At 49.5% G+C, this 21,472-nt stretch overlaps 1 protein-coding gene across 5 annotated transcripts in view; it reads left to right on the top strand.

Annotated features, from left to right (window-relative positions):
* PCSK4 (proprotein convertase subtilisin/kexin type 4) overlaps window positions 1-21,472 on the top strand; it is a 361,577-nt gene that overhangs the window by 14,246 nt on the left and 325,859 nt on the right. For all 5 annotated transcript variants that reach the window (XM_078670994.1, XM_078670991.1, XM_078670992.1 and 2 more), the window contains one exon: window positions 21,056-21,151. In XM_078670994.1, the coding sequence (XP_078527120.1) occupies window positions 21,056-21,151 (96 nt within the window). The remainder of the gene's footprint in view (window positions 1-21,055; window positions 21,152-21,472) is intronic.

The following is a 21,472-nucleotide window of genomic DNA, read 5'->3' as shown; positions in this document are numbered from 1 at the left end:
TTAGACCGACCAACCCCAGCTCTGGGTCCAGCACTCAGGGTCCCCAGTGTTACCATTGTTCTGAATGGGGACATATAGCCCGGAACTGCCCCCGCAGAGCCCCACCAGCCGAACCAATGGAGATAGGGTATACCGGTGGCCGTGTGTACGTCATAGGCAAGGGACCATGTCAGTACAAAAGAGAGATTCTCCTTAACGGAAAAAAACAAAACGCTCTGTTGGATACCGGATGTCGTGTATCCGTGGTCGACACCTCGCTGGTACCATCACAACAGCTAAAAAAGGATGAGACCGTCTACATCACATGTGTCCATGGGAATACCAAAGGCTATCCGGTGGCGGAGGTGTTGCTGGAGGTATCCAATGACCCCCAAATGCGCCGAGTGGGCGTTATACCCTCCCTGCCAGAGGCCGTTATAATAGGCACTGATCACCCTAAGTTTGATCAGTATATGGAGGAGGCCAAAAAGGAGTCCGTGACCTGGTGGAGGGAGGCCCCTTTTGGGAACAGTGACGTGGAAGGGGTTGTTGGGAGAGACCGTAAGAGCCGAAAAGAGAGGAGGAAGGAGAAAGCCGGGTATACCCGGACGAAAGGGCAGTTATCTGTTTTTTCTATGACCCCTGCAGATACGGTGGGACCTGCTCGTAGCTTCCGGTCAGCCCAGTTGGATGACAACACCTTGTTGCGCGCCTGGGAACAAACACAAGAGCCGGACAACAACAAGGTAGGACCCTATTTCATTGTACAAAGGGGTTTGTTGTATAGGTCCACCAGAAAGGGAGACACGATAACTAATCAACTCCTGGTGCCGCTGGCCTTCCGGAGGCATGTGCTGGAGCTCGCCCATAATTATACAGGGGGAGGGCATTACGGCAAAGAGCAAACCCTCTCCTATCTCCTAACCAGGTTCTATTGGCCCGGTGTGTACAGTGACGTGGCCCGACACTGTGCTGCATGTCCCCGGTGCCAGTTCTGCAATCCCGCTGCAGTCAGAAAAGCGCCCTTACATCCTCTCCCCATTATAGACGTACCGTTCAAACGGGTGGGTATGGATATCGTGGGTCCTCTAACTCCCTCAGCAAGAGGACATACTTATCTGCTGGTGATCATAGACTATGCCAGTAGATACCCCGAAGCCTTCCCTTTGTCTTCGGTGTCCACCCCAGTGATTGCTAGGGCTATGATCACTCTCTTTTCCCGAGTGGGTTTCCCCGAGGTGATCCTCACGGACCAGGGGACCCCCTTCATGTCTCGCTTGATGTCCCACATCTGTGACATCCTGGGAGTCCGACAGATACGGACAGCAGCCTATCACCCCCAGACAGATGGCCTTGTGGAGCGGTACAACAAGACCATTAAGAACATGCTCCGCAAGGTCATCTCGGACACAGGAAGGAATTGGGACCATCAGCTACCCCTTATACTGTTTGCCATACGGACTCACGAACAAAAATCCACAGGGTTTTCCCCTTTTGAGGTTCTGTTTGGGAGGAGACCCCGCACCCTGCTGGACATGGCCGTAGAACAGTGGGAGGAGGAAGAAGAAGAGGGGAAACCCCTACCCCAGTATGCAGCTGACCTGAGGAATTCCATAACCCAGATATGGGGAATGGTCCACGACCATTTGGAAAACGCCCAAGCATCCCAGAAACGCCTGTACGACCGTAACAGCCTGTTACGGACGTTCCTACCCGGGGATAGAGTGTTGCTACTCCTTCCCTCATCTGACAACAAGTTACTGTCCAAATGGCAGGGACCCTTCACCATAGAGAAGCAGGTATCCCCTGTCACGTATAGCGTACTTCAACCCTTACATCCGGGTGGGAAGCAAATATACCACGTCAACCTGCTAAAAAGGTGGGTGGAACCCCCGGATGAAGTAGCAACAGGACAAGCAGCGTTGTTAGTAACCACGCAGAAACCCCTGGACATCCCAAGCATTCCCACCGCAGTTCCCTCCCCGGAGACCATCCCCACAGGAGAAGTAATAAACCCAACCCAACGAAACCAACTTGAGGCCACACTCGCACAGTTCCCAGGGCTCTTTTCCTCCACACCAGGATTAACCTCCATGGTGCAACACGACATCGTCGTTCTTAACGACACCGTTGTCAAACAAAGGCCTTATAGGATCCCCGAAGCGAGAAGGGAAGCCGTAGAGAAGGAAGTCACCGCCATGTTAGAGGCAAGGATCATAGAACCCTCCGCTAGCAACTGGTGCTCTCCCATCGTTATAGTGCCGAAACCCGATGGAAGCCTACGGTTTTGCATCGACTTTCGGCAGGTGAACAGCGTCACTAAGTTCGATACCTACCCGATGCCAAGGGTCGACGAGTTGCTAGAGAAGCTAGGGGCAGCAGCATACATGACCACTCTTGATTTAACAAAGGGTTATTGGCAGATCCCTTTGTCCCCCCTTTCCAGAGAAAAAACAGCCTTTTCCACCACCTCCGGTCTTTACCATTTCCGTGTGTTGCCCTTCGGCCTCCACGGGGCCCCCGCGACATTTCAAAGGCTTATGGACCACCTCCTCCAACCCCACCGAGATTACGCAGCTGCCTATCTGGACGATATAGTGATCTTTAGCGCGTCCTGGAAGGACCACTTATGCCATCTCTTTGAGGTGTTCACAGCCATACAGAACGCCGGACTAAAGATCAACCCGAAGAAATCCCTGTTGGCCACTGATTCCATCCATTACTTGGGGTATACCATTCAGGGCGGCCATCTCCTACCCCAGATGAATAAAGTAGAGGCCATTAACGCGATTCCCAGCCCCAAAACAAAAAAAGATGTCAGATCATTCCTTGGGTTTATAGGATATTACAGGCGGTTCATACCCCACTTCTCCACACTCGCGGAACCCCTTACTGACCTGTTAGCCAACAACCAGCCGGCCCACATCCGGTCGTGGGAGACGAAACACGAAACCAGCTTTCAAGCCCTTAAATCCTTGATCTGCTCAAACCCAATCCTGCGGTGTCCAGACTTTCAGAAACACTTCGTGTTGCAAACGGATGCCTCTGGCGTTGGCCTGGGGGCGGTTCTTCAACAACCCGATCAGACAGGTGAACTGGTACCCATCCTATTCATCAGCAGGAAGTTGTTTCCTAGGGAAGTGCACTACTCTACAATTGAAAAGGAGTGTCTGGCCATCAAGTGGGCGGTGGAGGCCCTACAGTACTACCTTCTGGGGCGATCCTTCACTTTACTTACTGATCATGCACCCCTCACTTGGCTTGCTAGGCACAAAGACACCAACCAACGTGTACTCAGGTGGTTCCTTTCATTGCAACCCTTCTCGTTTCAGACCCTGCATGTTCCTGGAGCCAAACAGGTCTGTGCTGACTTTCTGTCCCGGCATCCGTACCCCGATTGGCCACCCCGTCCGTTCCTGAGGGGGAGGATGTGTGGGGATGAGGTGCGGCCAGAGCACACGGAGACGGACGCAGACGAGGAAAACACCACTTCCTGGTTGCCGAAAACTCAGAACCAGGAAGTCAATGGCCGCGGTCTAGTCGTTTCACTGCGGAAGGAGGAGGAGTCCAGTCAGCCGACAGAACCCGGAAGGATAAGAAGGAGTGGGCTGGAACGGACGGTGTGCGAGGTCGGAGAGGAGGCAGCGGAGCACTCGGAGGCGGAGGAGAGAGGAAGAGCGGAGAGCGTGAGAACGGAGGCGGAGGAGAGAGGAAGAGCGGAGAGCGTGAGAACGGAGGCGGAGGAGAGAGGAAGAGAGGAGAGCGAGAGAACGGAGGCGGAGGCAAGAGGAAGAGAGGAGAGCGAGAGAGCGGCGGAGGCGAAGGAGACACGAGAGGCAGGGCGGACCCAGCGCGTGCTGCTGAGCAACGTTCCAGATACTGCTACCATACCCGGTGGGCTGAAGGGAGAAGACGCCACGGGTCCAGCTGCTGTGGTCCGGGACTCGGGCCACAGCCCAAGGCAAGTGTTGCTAAAAGGGGCATTCTGGTGGGGCGTTTGGGGAGGCGGGAGGTAACCGGTTTGGGGAGGCGGGAGGCCCCTTGGTGATCCTTGCACTTACACCCCCTGTTTGGTAAACGGTGACGGTAGCACAACAGTCTGGCACTGAGAACGGATCAGTGAAACCCGTTTCTTTTTTCTTTCTCCCTGAGGCCACACAAACCGGGACGACGGACCAACCCTGACCTACCCAGCAACCAGCACCAACCTCCCCGTGTTTCAGGAAGGACTGTGTGGTCTAAGCTCCCTTGCGACCCAAGAACAATAAAAACCCTTTTTGTGTTTCAACAGTACTCTGGTCTCATTCTCTGTCCACCGCTAGCCCCTACAAAGAGTTATAGTTTTTCTTACATTTACCGGAATGATTATAGCATTCGGGTTGTTCTGTTGGATAGTTGTGTCATCCACTAGGAGTTGAGCTGCTATTCTAGCTGCCTCCCTTTCGTCTTCACTTTCCACCATTTTACTGAAAGAAGTTTTGTTGCAGATCAAGTTTCAAGGAAACAAAGATTAGGTGCACAATATTTTGGAACACTGTATCCTTCAACGTTGATTAAACCAAAAACTATACATAGGAATCTCTTCCTACTAAGTTTCGGCGGATATTAACCTTTTACCCACTCCAGACGTCTTTTGGAGTTTTTACGGGAAAAGGGTTCTGTGTGAAAAAGCACGACTGAGTTACTCTAGTGTCTTGCGTTAGATTATCGCCTTACCAAACGTTGGGCGCCATGTAGTGTAGTTCCTATATTCCCAATAGGCTCTGCGCATTGGAATAATATAAACAGTAGTGTAGACGTAGGACTAGGTCGACTAGGTTTCTACTGACTATATTAGACTTAATTAGTTTCGCCAGCTAGCTCAGAGGTCACTAGAAACTTTCTCGAATGTTCAGGAAAGAGTTAACTCTCCGGATTTAGACAAGAAGGGATTAGCTTCTGACAACCGCATAAACATGACAACTTTGCTCCCTCAGAATAAGAGTGTATCTCTAGAGTCGTGTGAAAACAATAGACAGCTATTTTACTCAGTCAATCGTGCATACTTAGTTTCGCCAGAGTGCAGAGAAATAGAGAGACGGGCGTTTTCAATAAAAGGTTTTATTTATTGAGCATTCTTCTTTCTCATGCAAGAGAAATGAATTGCCACAATTGCAATACTTAACATGAAGTAAAGTGCGTACAGTAAAATTAGTATTATGAAATAATACTGTAAAAGCATTGATATGGTTTCTTAGCCATATGATACTTTAAAATGGATAAAATATATACATACATAAAAACATTGACTAACGTACTCAACTGGTGCTTCTAAATACGCCTACCCCGGTGTACCTGACCTAAGCCTAATACGTGGGAAGGAGTAAGTAAGTAGCAGTTTAAGTTAAGTTGGTTTTTGCCAAGAATCTGAATCAAGAATTCTCTTAAGGGTTTAGTCAGCTCCGTACCTTGGTAATAGAATGTAGGAGGTCTGGTATCTCTCTCTCAGGACTCGATATCCCAGAAACCCGCAAGGGTGACTGGGAACACAGGAGCTGGAATTTACTCGGCAGGAGAAAAGACAGCGTCTTTCTCAGTGTGTCAAAAGGGAGTGGCGGCTTCCGTGGGCTCTCGCATCAGCTTGGCTCTCGGGCAAGTAGATAGCCGCTCTGCTCCAAACCACTGTGTGTTTGCTTAAGGCAACGTTGGTATATTTATACCTGAAAGGTGCTCGGTTTGACGTAAGGGTGGACATAAGACGTCACTAAGAACTAACAGTTCTTTCTGGACTCCAGGAGTTCTTGTTCAAATCAAAACAAAAGCAGGGGGATTTCCCGGGCTGCTGGAGGCTTGGTTTGTTTAAAGAACGCGTTGTACTTTCTAGGAGTCTAGGGGAGTAGCCTTGCCGTATTTGGACTGCATGGGCTATTACTAAATATGGATATGATTCTTATGCCTTTATAAGGATATTGTTTGTTATAACCACATAAGGGCATAAATCGGGAATATCGAATTAGGGTCCTAGATAGAAATACAACAAGGTAATTCAGCCGGACCTTGGTGGCCTTAAGAAACGCATGGTACAGTGATGGGAAATGCCCCAATCGTCGCAAACCTCTGTTTGTGTTTGTAATGCTGTTCGTTTCTGGCTTCAATTCATCAATCTCCCATATAGCATGTAAGTGAGCACCACCATCCATAGTTAAGGGCATGACCCATGTGTATGTTTTTGTCTCAACCCAGGACCTCAAATGTTTTACGGATGCTATTTTGATTTGCATGGCAACTTCTGCAGCAGTCCATATTTGGAGTATATGTTTTCAGTCTTTTCCACAAATCCCCAGCATTTCCTGCATCTGTATGTTAGGGGCATACAATGCTTCTAGAACCAGTTTCTATAATTATTTTGTCTAGAAGTACCTTGCTTTTGATTTTAGTTTGTCTTTCTGTTCACAAAGTTGTGTAGGACGCATAAACAGTTGTAAGAGCTCCTTCTCCCTGTGTCCTACCAGTATTTAATTAGTTTCCGGTGAGGGCACTTCCGATAGCCACCTCGTGCCCATAGGATGTGTAAAGCCACATAATAAAGCTTAATGTTGGGGACGTTCAGTCCTTCCTCCAGAGTTGGCAACAAAAGCTTGGTGAGGGACATTCGATGCCTTTCATTCTTTCTTATTAATTTTGGAAGTAAGTCACATATCTTATTGAATCATTGATAAGTTGGCAAATAAATGTGCGAGTTGGGGCAAAGCGTCCGTCTTACATACTGCGATTCTAATCTAGATAAATAGTGGATGAGTCCTCCACATTGCTTCTCAGGCAGTTTATTGTCTGCAATGTTGACGTCAGTGTTATCAGGCGGTTTGTGGTAAAGCTGCATGCCCATGCACCATTCCCAGGAGATCGAATCATCTTCGATTGTACAGGGATTTGTCCAGTTTGCTTTCAGTCCTGAAATCACCTCAAAGTCTTTCAGCGTCAAGATCATTGGTGGGATCCGTGGCCGACTCCCTGTAGCTATAAAGGTAAACCATCAACATTCAGATGTATGGTGTACATGGTATCATGTATAGTGATGCCATAGGAGTCACCATAGAACGCACCTTCTGTGCCAACGGTTCCAAAATCAGCACAAATATCAATTGGGGTAGACAACACCCCTGTCTTTGCTTCTATCTATCCCCTATTATTCCTGTATTACACGCCCTGTACCTACCCCTGCAGTCCTGGTGGTGTACAGTAACTGTAACCACTTAATCAGTGGCCCACTGTTACCAAACTTGAAGCACCATGAAAATATCACCAATGGACCGTCTCAAACGCTTTCTCAAGATCTATAGTGACAATCACTGGCTTGAGCGTTGATTCATGAGTATCTCCCAGCACATAGTACATCTGTTGTACATTTATGGAAGCATAGCGACCAGGTACAGACTCGCTTTGATCAGGGTGAACTGTATGGGTTAGTTTATGGAGAAGATGATTGGCAATGGCTCTGTTGATTTTTTTAAAATTCTGCATTGAGGATGGCTCAAAGACACTGCTTGTGGTATCGACCTGACTTTGGCAGGAACACTAACAGTGCTACCCTCTATGAAGGGAGGAGTGCACGGTGAGTGCTGGCCTCCCTATACATCTCCTTGAGGTTTAGCACTAGTACATGGCAGTATGTAGGGTAAACCTCAATAGATAAGCCTTCCCACCCAGCTTTCTAACCCTCTGCTAGCACAGTAGCTGTTGATTGACAATAGCTTGCATACCTCCTGAGGCGGAAGCCGGGAGCACCGATACTTTGCTCATTTTTAAAATTATTTGTTCGTGAAACTTGTGTGTGCTCGTTTTTTAATTATCGCCTTGCCTTCACTCATTGAGCGCCACTACCTTCCCTCGCTGATCGCTCCTCCACACAGCCGAATAGGTTGCTGTAGCGGGGACCGGCGAGTTCCTACGCCATCTTGAGGGTACTCTGGGGTTGCCGGTGCAGTTTCTCGCCCACTCCCCCCTCTGGCCAGCATATAATGACATCTCTCTCCCGGCCGCGAAGCAGACGCGCGCAGCGGGCGCGCCAAAGGCAAGCCCGTCTGCGCCCGTCTGCGACCGGTCGGGAGCCGGGGCCATAGACCCTGCTCCTTTTTTGATGTACCGCACAGCTCCTCGCCTACCAAGGTAACTGGCCCCTTAGCCCCCCATGCTCGACCACATCCATGCCTTTGGCATTTTTGCCCCTTATCCCCCCTCCCCTGTGGTTTTACCCCCCAGGCCCCAGTTGGCTGCCCTCCCAGTTCCCTCTCCCCTCTCCTGCCCGCATGTTGTGGCCTCGGCCTACCTCCTTAATACTCGCTCGGCGGCCAGGCACCATCTGGAACTCTATAACTTCCTGAGACACCTGACTTCTTGTTTCTTACGGAAACTTAGTTTTCTGCAGATTCACTGCCCAATGTTTTATCTGCACTCCCCGACTTCTACTATGTCCTCCGTGCTGATCGCCCGACGGGAAAGCTGGTGGGGGTGTGGCTATCATCATCCGGTCTAACCTCCAGTTCCAGCCCCTTTCCTATTCCTCCATTTCGAACGTGGACTTCATAGTTGCCCGCTCGGTCAATCTTTTGGTTCCTCTTACTGTCGTCCTCTTATACCGCCCCCCCCAAACTATGCCTCACTTCGTGCCAGCTTTACAGGAACTTTTGGCCACCCTTGTGGTCAACAATTCGTCAGTTCTTCTGTTGGGTGATTTTAATTATTGGCCTGCAGACCCCAGAGAAAATCAGACATCCAAAGACTTTTCTGACACCCTTCGCTGTCTCAACTTCCTTTCTCATATTCACGTCCCCACCCACGTGCATGGTCACACTCTCGACCAGATTTGGTCAGCTAGTCGGACCATTCTCCCTCCTACTATCCTTCCTTGCAACTGGTTGGACCATTCGCTTATCTCCTTCTCCATCGATCTTGGAGCTATTGATAGGCCCCCCCTGCCCAAGAACGTCTCGGCCCGGAACTGGAATCGGTTGGACCTAAATACTCTCTGTTCTTCCTTGGTGATCTCTTCCCCCGACCTATCTGACCTTCCCCTTGACCTCCAAGTGGACGCCGTTAACATCTGGCTGTCCACCTCCTGCGACCTGGTCGCCCCTTCAGGAGGGTCAGGTCTTGCAGCCTCCACGAAGCCAACAAATGGTTTTCTAGTGATCTCAAAACTCTAAAACTGGCTCTTAGACAGTTAGAGCGTCAGTGGAGGCGCAATTACTGCCCCTCTCTGAGGGCTCGATATAGGTCAGAGAATTGCGCCAAAACTTGCGCTCGGAGGTCAACGTCTTTTCAATAAGTTAAGGTCATCTTCAGGACCAGGTTACAATTTTGTTCGTGCTGATCTGGAAGTAATTCCAAGACGGACAACAATGAATCTCTGTCGTTGCTAACGTTGGTTGCCTGCCCTCTAAGGATCACGACGAACCTCTAATCCAGGAGTTCATTTTAGCCCTGGGATTCATTCCACATCAAGCCCCCGGATGCCACCCACACGACGCGGGGTTTCGGCACCAACATCTAATTGCGCCGGATGTCTTAGCCCTGACACCGGTCCTACAATACACTGCTGGACCACAACTTCTCACCAGGACTCAACATCTCTTTGGCTCCCTGAAAATAATTACGGTGCACCCTGTCTGGTGGTGCAGCTTGACCCTTGGCATCCCTATCCCATCTCAGAGATTCATTGTTCTCATATCCTTATCAGTCCAGGTCAGAGACGCATACTTTTTATGTGAAATCATGACCAACCTCTTGTGTAGTGCCACTTCGCTGATTGCTTTCTTAGTTGTCCTATGATATTTTTCCTGCTACTCTTTGCTTACTGACACTGTTTGTTCTTGTCCAAACCTTTCATTTTAAGGCCTTCTAAACTTGTAACCAAACTGAGCCCTCTCAGGTCGACATAGTAGCAGCTTATAGGAGGTTGACTCAGTGTATAGTGTCCACCTATGGTGAGGTACTGTTCACTGATTCCAGGCAGCCCTTAGTGATAGTGTTAAGGTCCCTGAAAACCAGAGCTCTCAAGGGGTAGCTGTGGAGAGCAGCTAAGGCTTATTCAGGAGGGTGTAAAGCAAGTGCATTTACCACTATAGTCAGTACGCTTTTCACACAAGAAAGAACCCCACCGGGTAAGTATAAAAATACTTTGTATTTATTAGTAAACACTAGACACTAACTTGGTAACGCTGGGGTTCTCTATCAACGTACTAAAGTCCCATCTGAGTCCCTTTAAGTGCTCCCTTTCTTCTGATAGATACATCTGCCGTGTGAATTCCTCACCTTGTGAATATCCCCCTTGCGTCAGCAACGTTCGGAATTTTTCTTTGTAGTACGCCGGCGTGGAAGATGTCATAGGAACGCGGCTTCGCGCGCGACTCCATCTGACGTCACCGACTCCTTATTAGGCCTACGTCGGCATGATGACATCAGTTCCCTTTTTTCCGCGTCGTCGACGCTAATGGTTTCTGGGATCTTCTGTAGTTACAGATAGAGACTTTGTTACTTTTTGTCTGTTACTGTTTCTGTTCTTCGTCGAGGATGTCGTCGAAGAAAACGGGATTCAAACAGTGTGGCTCGTGTGCCCGGATGATGTCAATTACCGATCCACACGAAGATTGCTTATGGTGTTTGGGGTCGGATCATGACGTCAAGGGCTGTCGATCCTGTTCTAAAATGAATCTGAAGGCTCTACGTGAACGAGAGGCTAAGCTTCTATTAGCCAAAATTAAAGGTAAAGATGCCGGTAGATCTTCAAGATCAAGACACTCCAGATCGAGACCGAAGTCACGATCGAAGTCACGATCGAGGTCGCGATCGAGGTCGAGAGCCAGATCGGAGTCGGCGTCGAAGTCAGCTTCTGGGCATGCTTCGGGTTCCTCGAAGAGAAAACATAGGAGGAAGAAGCATAGTTCTCACCATCATTCGGAGTCATCGGACTCTAAAAAGAAGTCTTCTCGGAAACATCACAAGGACTTTGTGTCTCCGTCTCCTGCTGGTTGTACCACTCCGATACGATCTGGAGAACATACACCGGAACCGGTATTGGATCCGAGTCCGACTTCGGGCCAGTCTTTGGAACATGAGGAGGTCGTGGAGGTTCCTAAGTCACCGACTCCGGAGGATGACCTGGAAGGTCAAAAGGATGAGGAGGAACTGAATCCGGTACAACCTCCTACGAATCCATCAATGGGGTCATACCCTTCCTTTCCTGGTCCTGGGCAGGACCCCTCGCATTTCCTAAAAGCTATGTATGGAGTATATGCAAGCGCAATGTACCCCACTGGAGCACCTGCGGGTCCTATGGGTCCTTTGTCTTTTAACTTGGGTGTCCCCCAAGCTTATGCACCAGCGCCCTTTCTACCTTTTATGCCGACTCCATATCCTTCTTGGATCGGTACGGCGCCGCCGAGGTCATCGACTCCGCGCACGGCTTCGCCGACTCCGGAGCGACCTCGTAATTTGGATCGAGGCTCGACGCCGGTTCCTGTTTCTCTGCCTCCTGTTGTTCCAGCTCCTCGTTCGACGCCGGCTCCGACTCCATCGGAGTCGTTACCGTATCCGTCGACTTCGATCCGTTTGGAGTGGTCGAGGCGTAGAGCCCAGCGTCTCTTGGAGGAGAAAGAGTATGAGGAACCTGAAATGGAGGAAGGCGAACTTCAAGAACATGAGGATTGTTTTGAGGATCTTCATTCTGCAAGCAGTCTTGAACTTTCCCCGGAATGGGGATTACCTATCGTTTCAGATGCACCCTCTACGGATGTAGTACCATACCATATGGTAATTAGAAAGGCTGCTGAGTTGCTGAACTTAACTTTACCAACAGTTGAGTTCAAATCTAATATCCTTACAGAAGTTTTACATTCGCCTTCTTCAGTCATTAAGCCAACTCTACCATTCACTGAAGCTCTGACCGAGTCAATTCTGGAAGTTTGGAAAAAGCCTTTGTCTGCACCTGCTGTGTCTAGATCGGTGGCGAGACGTTATAGGGTAGCTCCTGGAGATCCTGAGTTCTTGTCATCTCACCCTTCGCCGGAGAGTCTGGTGGTACAGGCTGCTTGTGCGAATAGATCAGCAGGTTCTTTTCCCCAAGTTCCTGGAGATAGAGACTCCAAAAAATTGGATCAAGCCGCTAAGAAGGTTTTCTCCTCAGGTAGCATGGCTTTAAAATCAACAAATGCTACTTGTTTGCTTGGAAGATATGTGCATGCCCTAATGGACTCGGTCAAACAATTGTCGGCTAAGCTTCCGGAGGAAGACAGAAAAAACTTTAATGAAGTTGTTTTGGACACTCAGGCGGCAGCCCGCCAAGTTATTCAGAGTGGCATGGACACTGCTGACTCTGTGGCTAGGATAATGGGTTCTTCAGTGGCTACCAGAAGAGCTGCTTGGCTAAAGTCCTCAGAGTTTTCCACTGATGTACAGGCTACTCTTTTGGATTTACCTTTTGACGGGGTTGGCCTCTATGGAAAGAAAGCAGATACGGCTTTAGAGAGGTTCAAAGATAGCCGGGCGACGACTAGATCTTTGGGCTTACAGACAAAAGGCACGGCCACCAGGAAGTTCAGAGGATTTGGCAGATCCTCCTTTTGTCCCTTCAGACAAGGCCAGCAACAGCAGCAGCAACAGAACCCTCTGTACAAGTCTTATAGAGGTAGACAGAAGGGTCGTGGACGTGGACGTCAAGCCTCCTCCTCCTCTACTTCCTTCAATAATACCCACCCCCCACCTACATCAGCAAAGCAGCCCTAGATCCACCATTCCGGATCATGCGGGTCCGGTAGGGGGTCGGCGTTCTCATTTTCTACGGGATTGGGAATCGGTTACTTCAGATCTTTGGGTTCTCAATCTCGTAGAAAATGGGTATGCTCTTCCTTTCCAGGAGTTCCCTCCCAATTACCCTCCTTGCCAAGGTTATTGTTCGGAGGACCACCTGTTTCTTCTGCAGGAAGAAGTCCTGGCACTGTTCAGAAAGGGTGCAATAGAGGTGGTTCCGGAGCAGGATAAGGGTCAGGGATGCTACTCCCGGTATTTCCTGATCCCCAAGAAGGATGGCAGACTTCGGCCAATCCTGGATCTCAGGATCTTGAACTTGTATCTGAAACAAGAAAAGTTCAAGATGCTCACTCTTGCGCAGGTTCTTCAAGCGCTGTTGGAAGAAGACTGGATGGTGTCGATCGACTTGCAGGATGCTTATTTCCACATCCCCATCCTGAAGTCACACAGGAAGTATCTCCGTTTTACGGTGGGTTTGCAACACTACCAGTTTGCGGTCCTTCCATTTGGACTTACTACTGCGCCTCGAGTTTTCCCCAAGGTGGTGGCAGTGGTGGCAGCACATCTCAGGAGGTTGGGGATACCTGTATTCCCGTATCTGGACGACTGGCTGATCAAAGCGGAGTGGCCAGAGAAGGTGCTCCATCATCTGCAAGAGACAACTCAGTTGTTGCACAGGTTGGGTTTTTCGATAAATGTACCCAAGTCTCACCTGGTGCCCTCCCAGCGCAACCTGTTCATAGGTGCGGTACTGGACACTACTGTATGTCGTGCATTCCCTCCACCTCAAAGGATTCGCGACATACAGGAGATGATTCCTTTATTTTTCAATGGAGCGGTTGTTCCAGTCCTGAAGGTCCTTCGTCTGCTTGGTCTGATGGCTTCTTACATTCTGTTGGTCAACCATACACGCTGGCATATGAGGGCACTCCAGTGGTGCCTCCGCAGGCAGTGGTATCAGCACAACGGAGATCTCAGGGAGTCTGTGAGGATCTCCAGAGAAACTGCAGCGGATCTATCCTGGTGGGGCGTGGAAGGCAATCTGTCTCAAGGAAAGCCTTTCCAGCTGCCTCCATCGGTGGCCACAGTGATAACGGATGCATCCACTCTAGGGTGGGGTACTCATCTGGGGATCTGGAGGTCAAAGGTCTTTGGTCTCCAGAGGAAAGGTTGCTTCATATCAACCTTCTAGAGTTGCGGGCGATACGTTTGGCGCTCAAGGCTTTCCTCCCTTCCCTTCGCAGTCAGTCGGTTCAAGTCCTGACAGACAACACGACCTCGATGTGGTATATCAACAAACAGGGAGGAGTGGGGTCGCAGTGTCTCTGTAGAGAGGCTCTGCGTCTCTGGTCCTGGGTTCAGGACCATCAGATTTGTCTGATGGCAAACCATCTGGCCGGAGTTCTGAACGTTCGTGCAGACGTTCTCAGTCGGCAGTTCTCTGCCGACCACGAGTGGAGGCGAGTGGAGGCTTCACCCGGAGGTTGTTCACGTGCAGAGCGGTGCACAAGGGCACACTTTCCATGTGGATAATCCTGTGCATCAAGATTTGATACTCCCTGGCGGGTAAGGACCCTCCTGAGGGTATAAGAGCTCATTCTACCAGGGCAAGGTCTGCTACTTCTGCATTGTCTAGAGGTGTACCTGTTGAGGACATTTGCAGAGCCGCGACTTGGGCCTCCCTCCACACTTTCGCGAAGCATTACTGCTTGGATACCGAGGTGAGGAGGGACGGCCACTTCGCGCGTTCTGTCCTCCAAGATTTCCTGGTGTAGCAGAGTGGACACCCTCCTCCGGGAGTGGGGACTGCTATGGGACTCTATTCACAAGGTGAGGAATCCACACGGCAGATGTATCTATCAGAAGAACAAGTTACTTACCTTCGGTAACGCTTTTTCTGGTAGATACAGTATCTGCCTGTGGATTCCTCACTGACCCACCCGCCTCCCCGTTGTCCACTCTGCTATACCTGGTTTTATTTGTATATTTATTTGTATATTTATTAGGTTTTTGATACCTTTGCTACGCACTATGTGTGCTATTTTGGCTTGTATGTACTGTGTACATTGTATGTATGTATATTTCCTGTTATTGTTCCGTCAGGGTGCCTCGAAGGCACGGAAAAAAGGGCGGAACTGATGTCATCATGCCGACGTAGGCCTAATAAGGAGTCGGTGACGTCAGACGGAGTCGCGCGCGAAGCCGCGTTCCTAAGTGTGGCTCAATGGTTAGAGCGGCAGACCCTGATGCAGAGGTCTAGTCTGGGACCAGGGTTCAATTCCCCCGCCTCGGCGGGTCTTGGGCTCAAAATTCCACGGACCTGATAATTCTCGCCTCAGTGCCTATTCCAATCATGGAGTCCCACTCTGCAACTCTGGGCAATAGCTTGCTTAATCTCCACAATGGCCCCCACAACGCTAAGGATGCCTGGCCTCCACCTTGGGGGTGCCCTGGAGTGGACACCTCACAGGGAAAGCCAGGATGGGTTCCACAGCGGTATTCGTACAAGCGCCTTGAGACCCTTGCGGGTGAGTAGTGCGCTATACAAGTATCAATTTACATTTTTTACATTTACATTTACACGCCGGCGTGCTACAAAGAAAAATTCCGAACCTTGCTGACGCAAGGGGGATATTCACAAAGTGAGGAATCCACAGGCAGATACTGTATCTACCAGAAAAAGCATTACCGAAGGTAAGTAACTTGTTCATCAGAGCTGTTCCGGAATCTATCCTAGGTTTGGGTTAGACTGACTCTGAGGTTGGTGGCCTCATAGCCTCCTGCATCCTGCTGATAACATATGCTAGCTGGCATATGCAGGCTCTGCAGTGGGATCTGAAGCTCCAGTAGGCACATCATCAAGGGAATCTCTGACTTGGTCCAGATCTCAGAGGGAACTGCACACGGTCTGCAGTGGTGGCTAATGAACCGTGATTGGGTCAAAGGCAGACTCCTCTCCCTCTCCCCACCAGATCTGGCAGTAGTGACAGATGCATCCCCCTTGTGCAGGGGTGGCCTTCTGCAAGAGGTGGAGATCAGAGGACTCTGGTCTCTGGCAGAATCTGGACTCTACATCAACAAGCTGGAGCTCTGTGCGATCAGACTGGCATTGAAAGCTTTTCTACCCTTCATCAAGGGAAGGCTAATGTAGGTGTTCACGAACAACACCACCGCCATGTGGTACTGCAACAAGCAGGGCTTGGTGGGGTTGTTGATCCTTTTTTTAAGAGACCCTGTGTCTCTGGACATGGCTGGACCAGCAGGTCATTTCTCTTGTGGTTCAACACCTGGCAGATTCGCTGAACGCCAGGGCGGTCAAACTCAGCCATTGATGCCTAGCGAGTCACGAAGTGTGTCTCCATCTGGAGGTGGCGCATGGTCTCTTTGAACAGTGGGGGAGATCCTTGGTTACATGTGTTCGCCTCCATCAAAAACGCACAATGTCATCAGTTTTGTGCGCTGGAGTTTCCAAAGCGGCTCTCGCTCTGAGACGCTTTTCATCATGAGTGGAGCCCAGGCCTCCTGTACGCCAATCCACCCTTACCACTCCTGCCCAGAGTTCTCAAAAAGATCAAGAACGAGTAGGCCCAAGGTATCTTTGTGGTTCCGAACTGTGTGTGGAGAGAAAGGTATCCCGAGCTACTGAGCATGGCCATCGATCCTCCGATCAGTCTGCTACTTTGGGAAGATCTTCCGTTTCAGCACCAGGAGAGGATTCTCCACCCAAACCTGTCCACCCTCCTCCTCTTTGTGTGGAGATTGAGCAACAGCAATTGAAAGCTTTCGACCTTCCTCCTAAAGTCTGGAATGTGATCCTGGCAGCCAGGCGTCCCTCCACCAAAACAGTAAATGCCTGCCGTTGGAAAAAATTTGTGGCATGGGGTACAGAAAAGTCCATTGATGCCCTTTCTGCCCCTCTTCCTGAAGTTCTGCTTTTTGTTCTTTCTTTTGCACAGCAGGGCTCTGCATTGGGCACCATTAAGTGATATCTTTCTGCTCTGTCTGCCTTCTTGCGGCTGCCTGACCAATCCACCTTGTTTAAATCCCCTATTGTGCATAGGTTTTTGAAATATCTTGTCCCCCTTTTCCCCCTTCACTATTCATTATGCCTCATTGGGACCATATTTTGGTTCTGACATTTTTGATGGGTTCTTCGTTTGAGCCCCTACACACCGTCCACTCAGGCTCCTCACACTCAAACCAGCCTTCCTGGTGGCAATTACATCTGCCCGTAGCGTGAGCGAGATGCTGGGCTTATCATACAAACCGCCTTACCGCTCAGTCTATCCTGACAAAGTGGTGCTTCCCAGACGAGCCTCCTTTCTGCTAAAAGTGGTCACCCCACTCCATGTAGGCCAATCCACCCTGCTTACATTCTACACTCCTCGACATACCTCCAAATAAGAGGAGCAACTCCACTGTCTGGGCCAAAACAGAGCATTGTCGTTATACCTTGACCACTCGTTTGAATTCCAGGTTGATGACTGTTAGACCTGTCTGCTTTTGAGGGTCCCCTCACAATTATGATTTATTTTGTCCCCTTTGGCCTCTGAGTGTTATTATTCTTTTTTTTATGTCCACCCGGATTTTTGGTTGTCAGCATTGACTGGGGGGCTAGGTGTTCCTTGAGTAGGACGTTTCGCCTACCCCTTGAGGCCTAGTCATCCACATGAAAATTTAGGGAAATCCAATAAACCTAAAATGGAGTCCACCAACTGACATAACGGTCAGCTTAGCAATGCTGACCCATTGGGTTGTATGTAGAAGGTTCTAGAACCTCCTGGCTGGTTCTGAGAGCCTGAGGTCAGCCTATAAAAGGCCAGGACAGGGGTGGCCATTGTGTGTAAGCCCGTGACCAGAGAGGTAGCATTGACCAGTGTGGAGAGAGGCAAATACCAGAGGAGAGCTTTGCACCAGTAGGGGCGCAATCGACCTGTGGCCGGCTGTGTCCTATTCGGATGTGACCCCCTTGGAACCGACCAAACCCCACTGGGTCTGGAAACCACCTATGCACCTGGAACCTAGTCTTTCACCTCAAAGGCACCGGAGATTCTATCGGTGTAACTAGACATTAGCGGGGGTTCATACACCCCGGGGACACTCTTGCTATTATTTCCTTTGACTACCCCGTGGACCCGGCACTCCAGTGAAGAAGCAAAGTGAGCTAATATCGCAACCGCAGTGTCTGCGAAGCACACTCACCGTGAGGAGAGAGCAGCGAAGACCGTGGCAACTGCTGGGAGGAAAGTCGTCTAATCTGCGTGGAGCTCTCTGAGGCGGCATTGGTGAACCTGGGTCTCAGCTGTTCGGCGGAGCCGTCAGAATAGAAGACAGACCAACGCCAGCAAAGGCGGGGCGGAGGAAGAGCTTCCGGAGCCGTCCTCAGCGTCAGCGGAGAAGGCGAACCTGCGCAGAGGGAGGAACAGCGCCAGCACTGGTGAGGAGATCGTGAGGGGCTGTGACGCGACCCGCCATCGCCGCAGGAGGACGTACTGCTCTATACCCGGCTGCTGTAGAAGAGTGTCGCATGCCGGCCTTCCGACCCCCGAGGTGAGGCCGCCCCCTGAGACTGACTCGCACAGGCAAAAGGACACCAGCGGAGACAAAAGTAAGCTGGGGCATCCATTGGGCGAAGGGTGGAGTCAGTTCTAGGAGAAGCGGTGCCTAAAAGGAGGTCAGGTGATTCCCGCAAGAAATAGAAACCGGCCAGAGTAATTTCCCTGAACTATTCTGCCACAATACGAGCAAGCTATAAGAGAACTAATCCTGATGAACACGAGGACTGCCAAGCGGGTAGGGGGAGGAGATTGAGAGGAGAGAGTGGAACTCGTGGGGGGGGGTTTAGATCAAAGAAATAAGGAGAGAAAGGCTGAATCCCTAGCACAGGGGAAAGTGTAGAAACAGTCACACGATCATAGGAAACAGTGTATTAAGATCCTGCCAAGCTGTATTTATGACAGCAGGGGAAATGTCACTGGAGGCAAAGTGAAATGTGATGTTAACCTACCTATTCTTTCCTAGTGATACAGCCGTGCCAACCATTGTGAAGTATTGTGTTACAGTGAATGTTGGAGCGTTTTGATCCTGCAGGCGTGAGGGTGAAGTACACTCTGGTTCCCTCTAGGGAACCATCTAACTCAATAATCTTACTGTGTGTAACTGTAGTGTATTGATTTCTCTAGGAAAAAGGAGGGTCATGTAAACTGATACTGAAACGTGTTATGAAATGTATTAAGTGCTGAAATTGCAGTAATTTGAAAAATGATGCACTAATGTGATAATTACAGAAAATAATAAGAAGAGTAAAGAATCCATTTTATAAAATACAAGCCGTATTTTTCTAACAAGGTGTAGTGTCGTTTTTGGAGTGGATGGGCGCTGGGTTCCTGAAAGGTTATTACGCAAGCTTAACACATTAAGCCTTTGGAATTAGTCTTCCCCTCTGTGCCAGGCTATCCACGTGTTGGCTAGGAAACCCCTAGGTCTAACAATGACCAACTCTTCGTAGGGTATGTTGGTGTAAAGAAAGGACAGGCGGTGCAGAAGTGACCCATCTCTCGCTGTATTGAGCTCTGCATCAAAATCTGCTGTACATTAGCCAAAAAGCATCATTATGAAGGCTTGTGAGCTCATTCCACCAGAGCTAAAGCTGCATTAGCTTGCAGAGTTTGGGTTCAGGATATCTGCCAGGCAGTAACGTGGCCTTCCCTGCACCAAACATTACTATCTAGACTGTCGGGTCCGTAGAGATGGGCACTATGCCTGTTCAGTCGTATGGGACTTCCGAGCCTGAAATCTGTCTGCAGACCCTCCTTCGGGATCGTGATGCTTCGGTATATATTCAAGGGTAAGGAATCTACGGCTGAAAGTCTCTTATCAGGTGAACAAGTTACTTACCTTCAGTAATGCCTTTTCTGGTAAAGACTATGTCTAGTCGCAGATTCCTTACCGACCCACCCATTCGCCCCACTCTGTGGACAGTTTTCTAGGGCCAGGGCTGATCCCTTTCAGGGTCCTAGTTTGGACACACCAGTTTCTGTGTTCTACATGTCTCTGCACTTCTGGCGTGAAAAGTCGTTAAAGGTAACTGACGTCCGCGTGCCTGGGTGGCACCTATATAGGTGCCACGGAATGTCACTTGCATCGCTGACGACACCACGCGTAGCCGATTGATGCCACCTACCGTCGCACAGGAGTACTGGTCACAAATAATCTTACGGATCCAGTCTGACGCCTGGGGAAATTCAAAGGTAAGGCATCTGCTGCTAGATGTATTCTGTACCAGATAAGGCGTTACGAAAGGTAAGTAACTTGTAGTTCAATGTTGCCCCGTGTCAGGGCCCTTGTTCTCCACCAGTTAGTGAGGTTGTATCTCACTGTCAGTCAAACAATAATTCAAAATAAATCATCTTCAGTTCTGGACATTAAAGTCTTCAGCTCTTCACTTCCTTTCGGCTTTTGTTCCTACTTTGAACCCGATCCAGTGCCCTCTGAGTCCATTCGATCTCCAGTAGTCAGTACATAAGTCTTCCCTGTTACCAGGATGGTGAGGCACCCAAAGCAGCATCTGGTCCACATTGCATTTCTGCCCTATGCAGGGCTCCAACTTTACCGGGATGTGCCTGCCATCTTGGCATGCTCAGTGCTAGACTTTACCCTCAGTTTGATACTGCTGCTCCCCATTAGGCATCTTAGAAGCTCTCTGAGCTCCACTGTGGGTCACCATGATTTAAGGTAAATTTTAGCCAGCTGCTGCGCACAACCAGATCTGCTGGATTGGACATGATCATGATGAATTTTCTTAGTGGTTTCTGAGGTCCATCTAACACAGCCTACTCCATTTAAAGCGGGCAACGTTGTTCTCCCACCCCCTTTTTAAGACTGAACTCAGTTTTGGTTGGATTAAGTTTGGGATAGATGCCGGACATAGATGTGATCCATGTGGCTTCTTAGCTGTTGTGTGTCAAATGTCCACACCACTTTGAGGAACATTTGCGTTATCATATTGACAGATAATGTTTTTTCTCTTTTGCGCAAGAGGGATCAGGGTTTGTGGGGATACTTGTGGAAAAAACCTGGGATGGAGAAAGCTTGTCAGGGAATCTCATGTTTTTTTAAAATTAATGCATAGGTGGTATGTATGAAACACACATGGAGAAAAAATGTGAGTGCTCATTTTGTATTGAATAGATATGCATGGGAGCACCTGTCTATGATATATGTGAAGGGTGCCTAGTGTGTGGAGAATTCATTGTGTTAGGCACTTCTGGTTAATAGAGGATCACTTTTTCAGGTCCATTGGTTTGAGCAGCAAACCCTGAAAAGAAGGCACAGACGACACCTCAGCCTGATTCCAACGGACCCCTTGTTTCACAAGCAATGGTATATGGTAAGAATTATGTGCTGCAACATCTCCATGCACCATCAAATGCCTGATTGAAGGCCTGAGAGTCAAATAGATAATACAGCAGTACACTTAAGTATAAGGTTATGCCGTAATGAAGGCCCATAATATAATGACAATGAAGGCAGACAGTAGTACTGGCCTCAACCCTGCAAGAGTGGCAGTCCGATAGACATAGAGAAGGAACTGTGACTTCCAGGGGAAATGTGCAAGGAACAGGAGCAGTCGCTTAAGTATAGGTATGATGAAGACCTGTGACATCTGTAAATGACAGGAGGGGCGATGAGTGTGGAGATAAGGAATGGA

The sequence above is a fragment of the Lissotriton helveticus genome, chromosome 12 (genome assembly GCF_964261635.1).
Source record: "Lissotriton helveticus chromosome 12, aLisHel1.1, whole genome shotgun sequence".
NCBI classification, from domain to species: Eukaryota; Metazoa; Chordata; class Amphibia; order Caudata; family Salamandridae; genus Lissotriton; species Lissotriton helveticus.
This window is presented reverse-complemented; position numbering and strand designations above follow the sequence as displayed.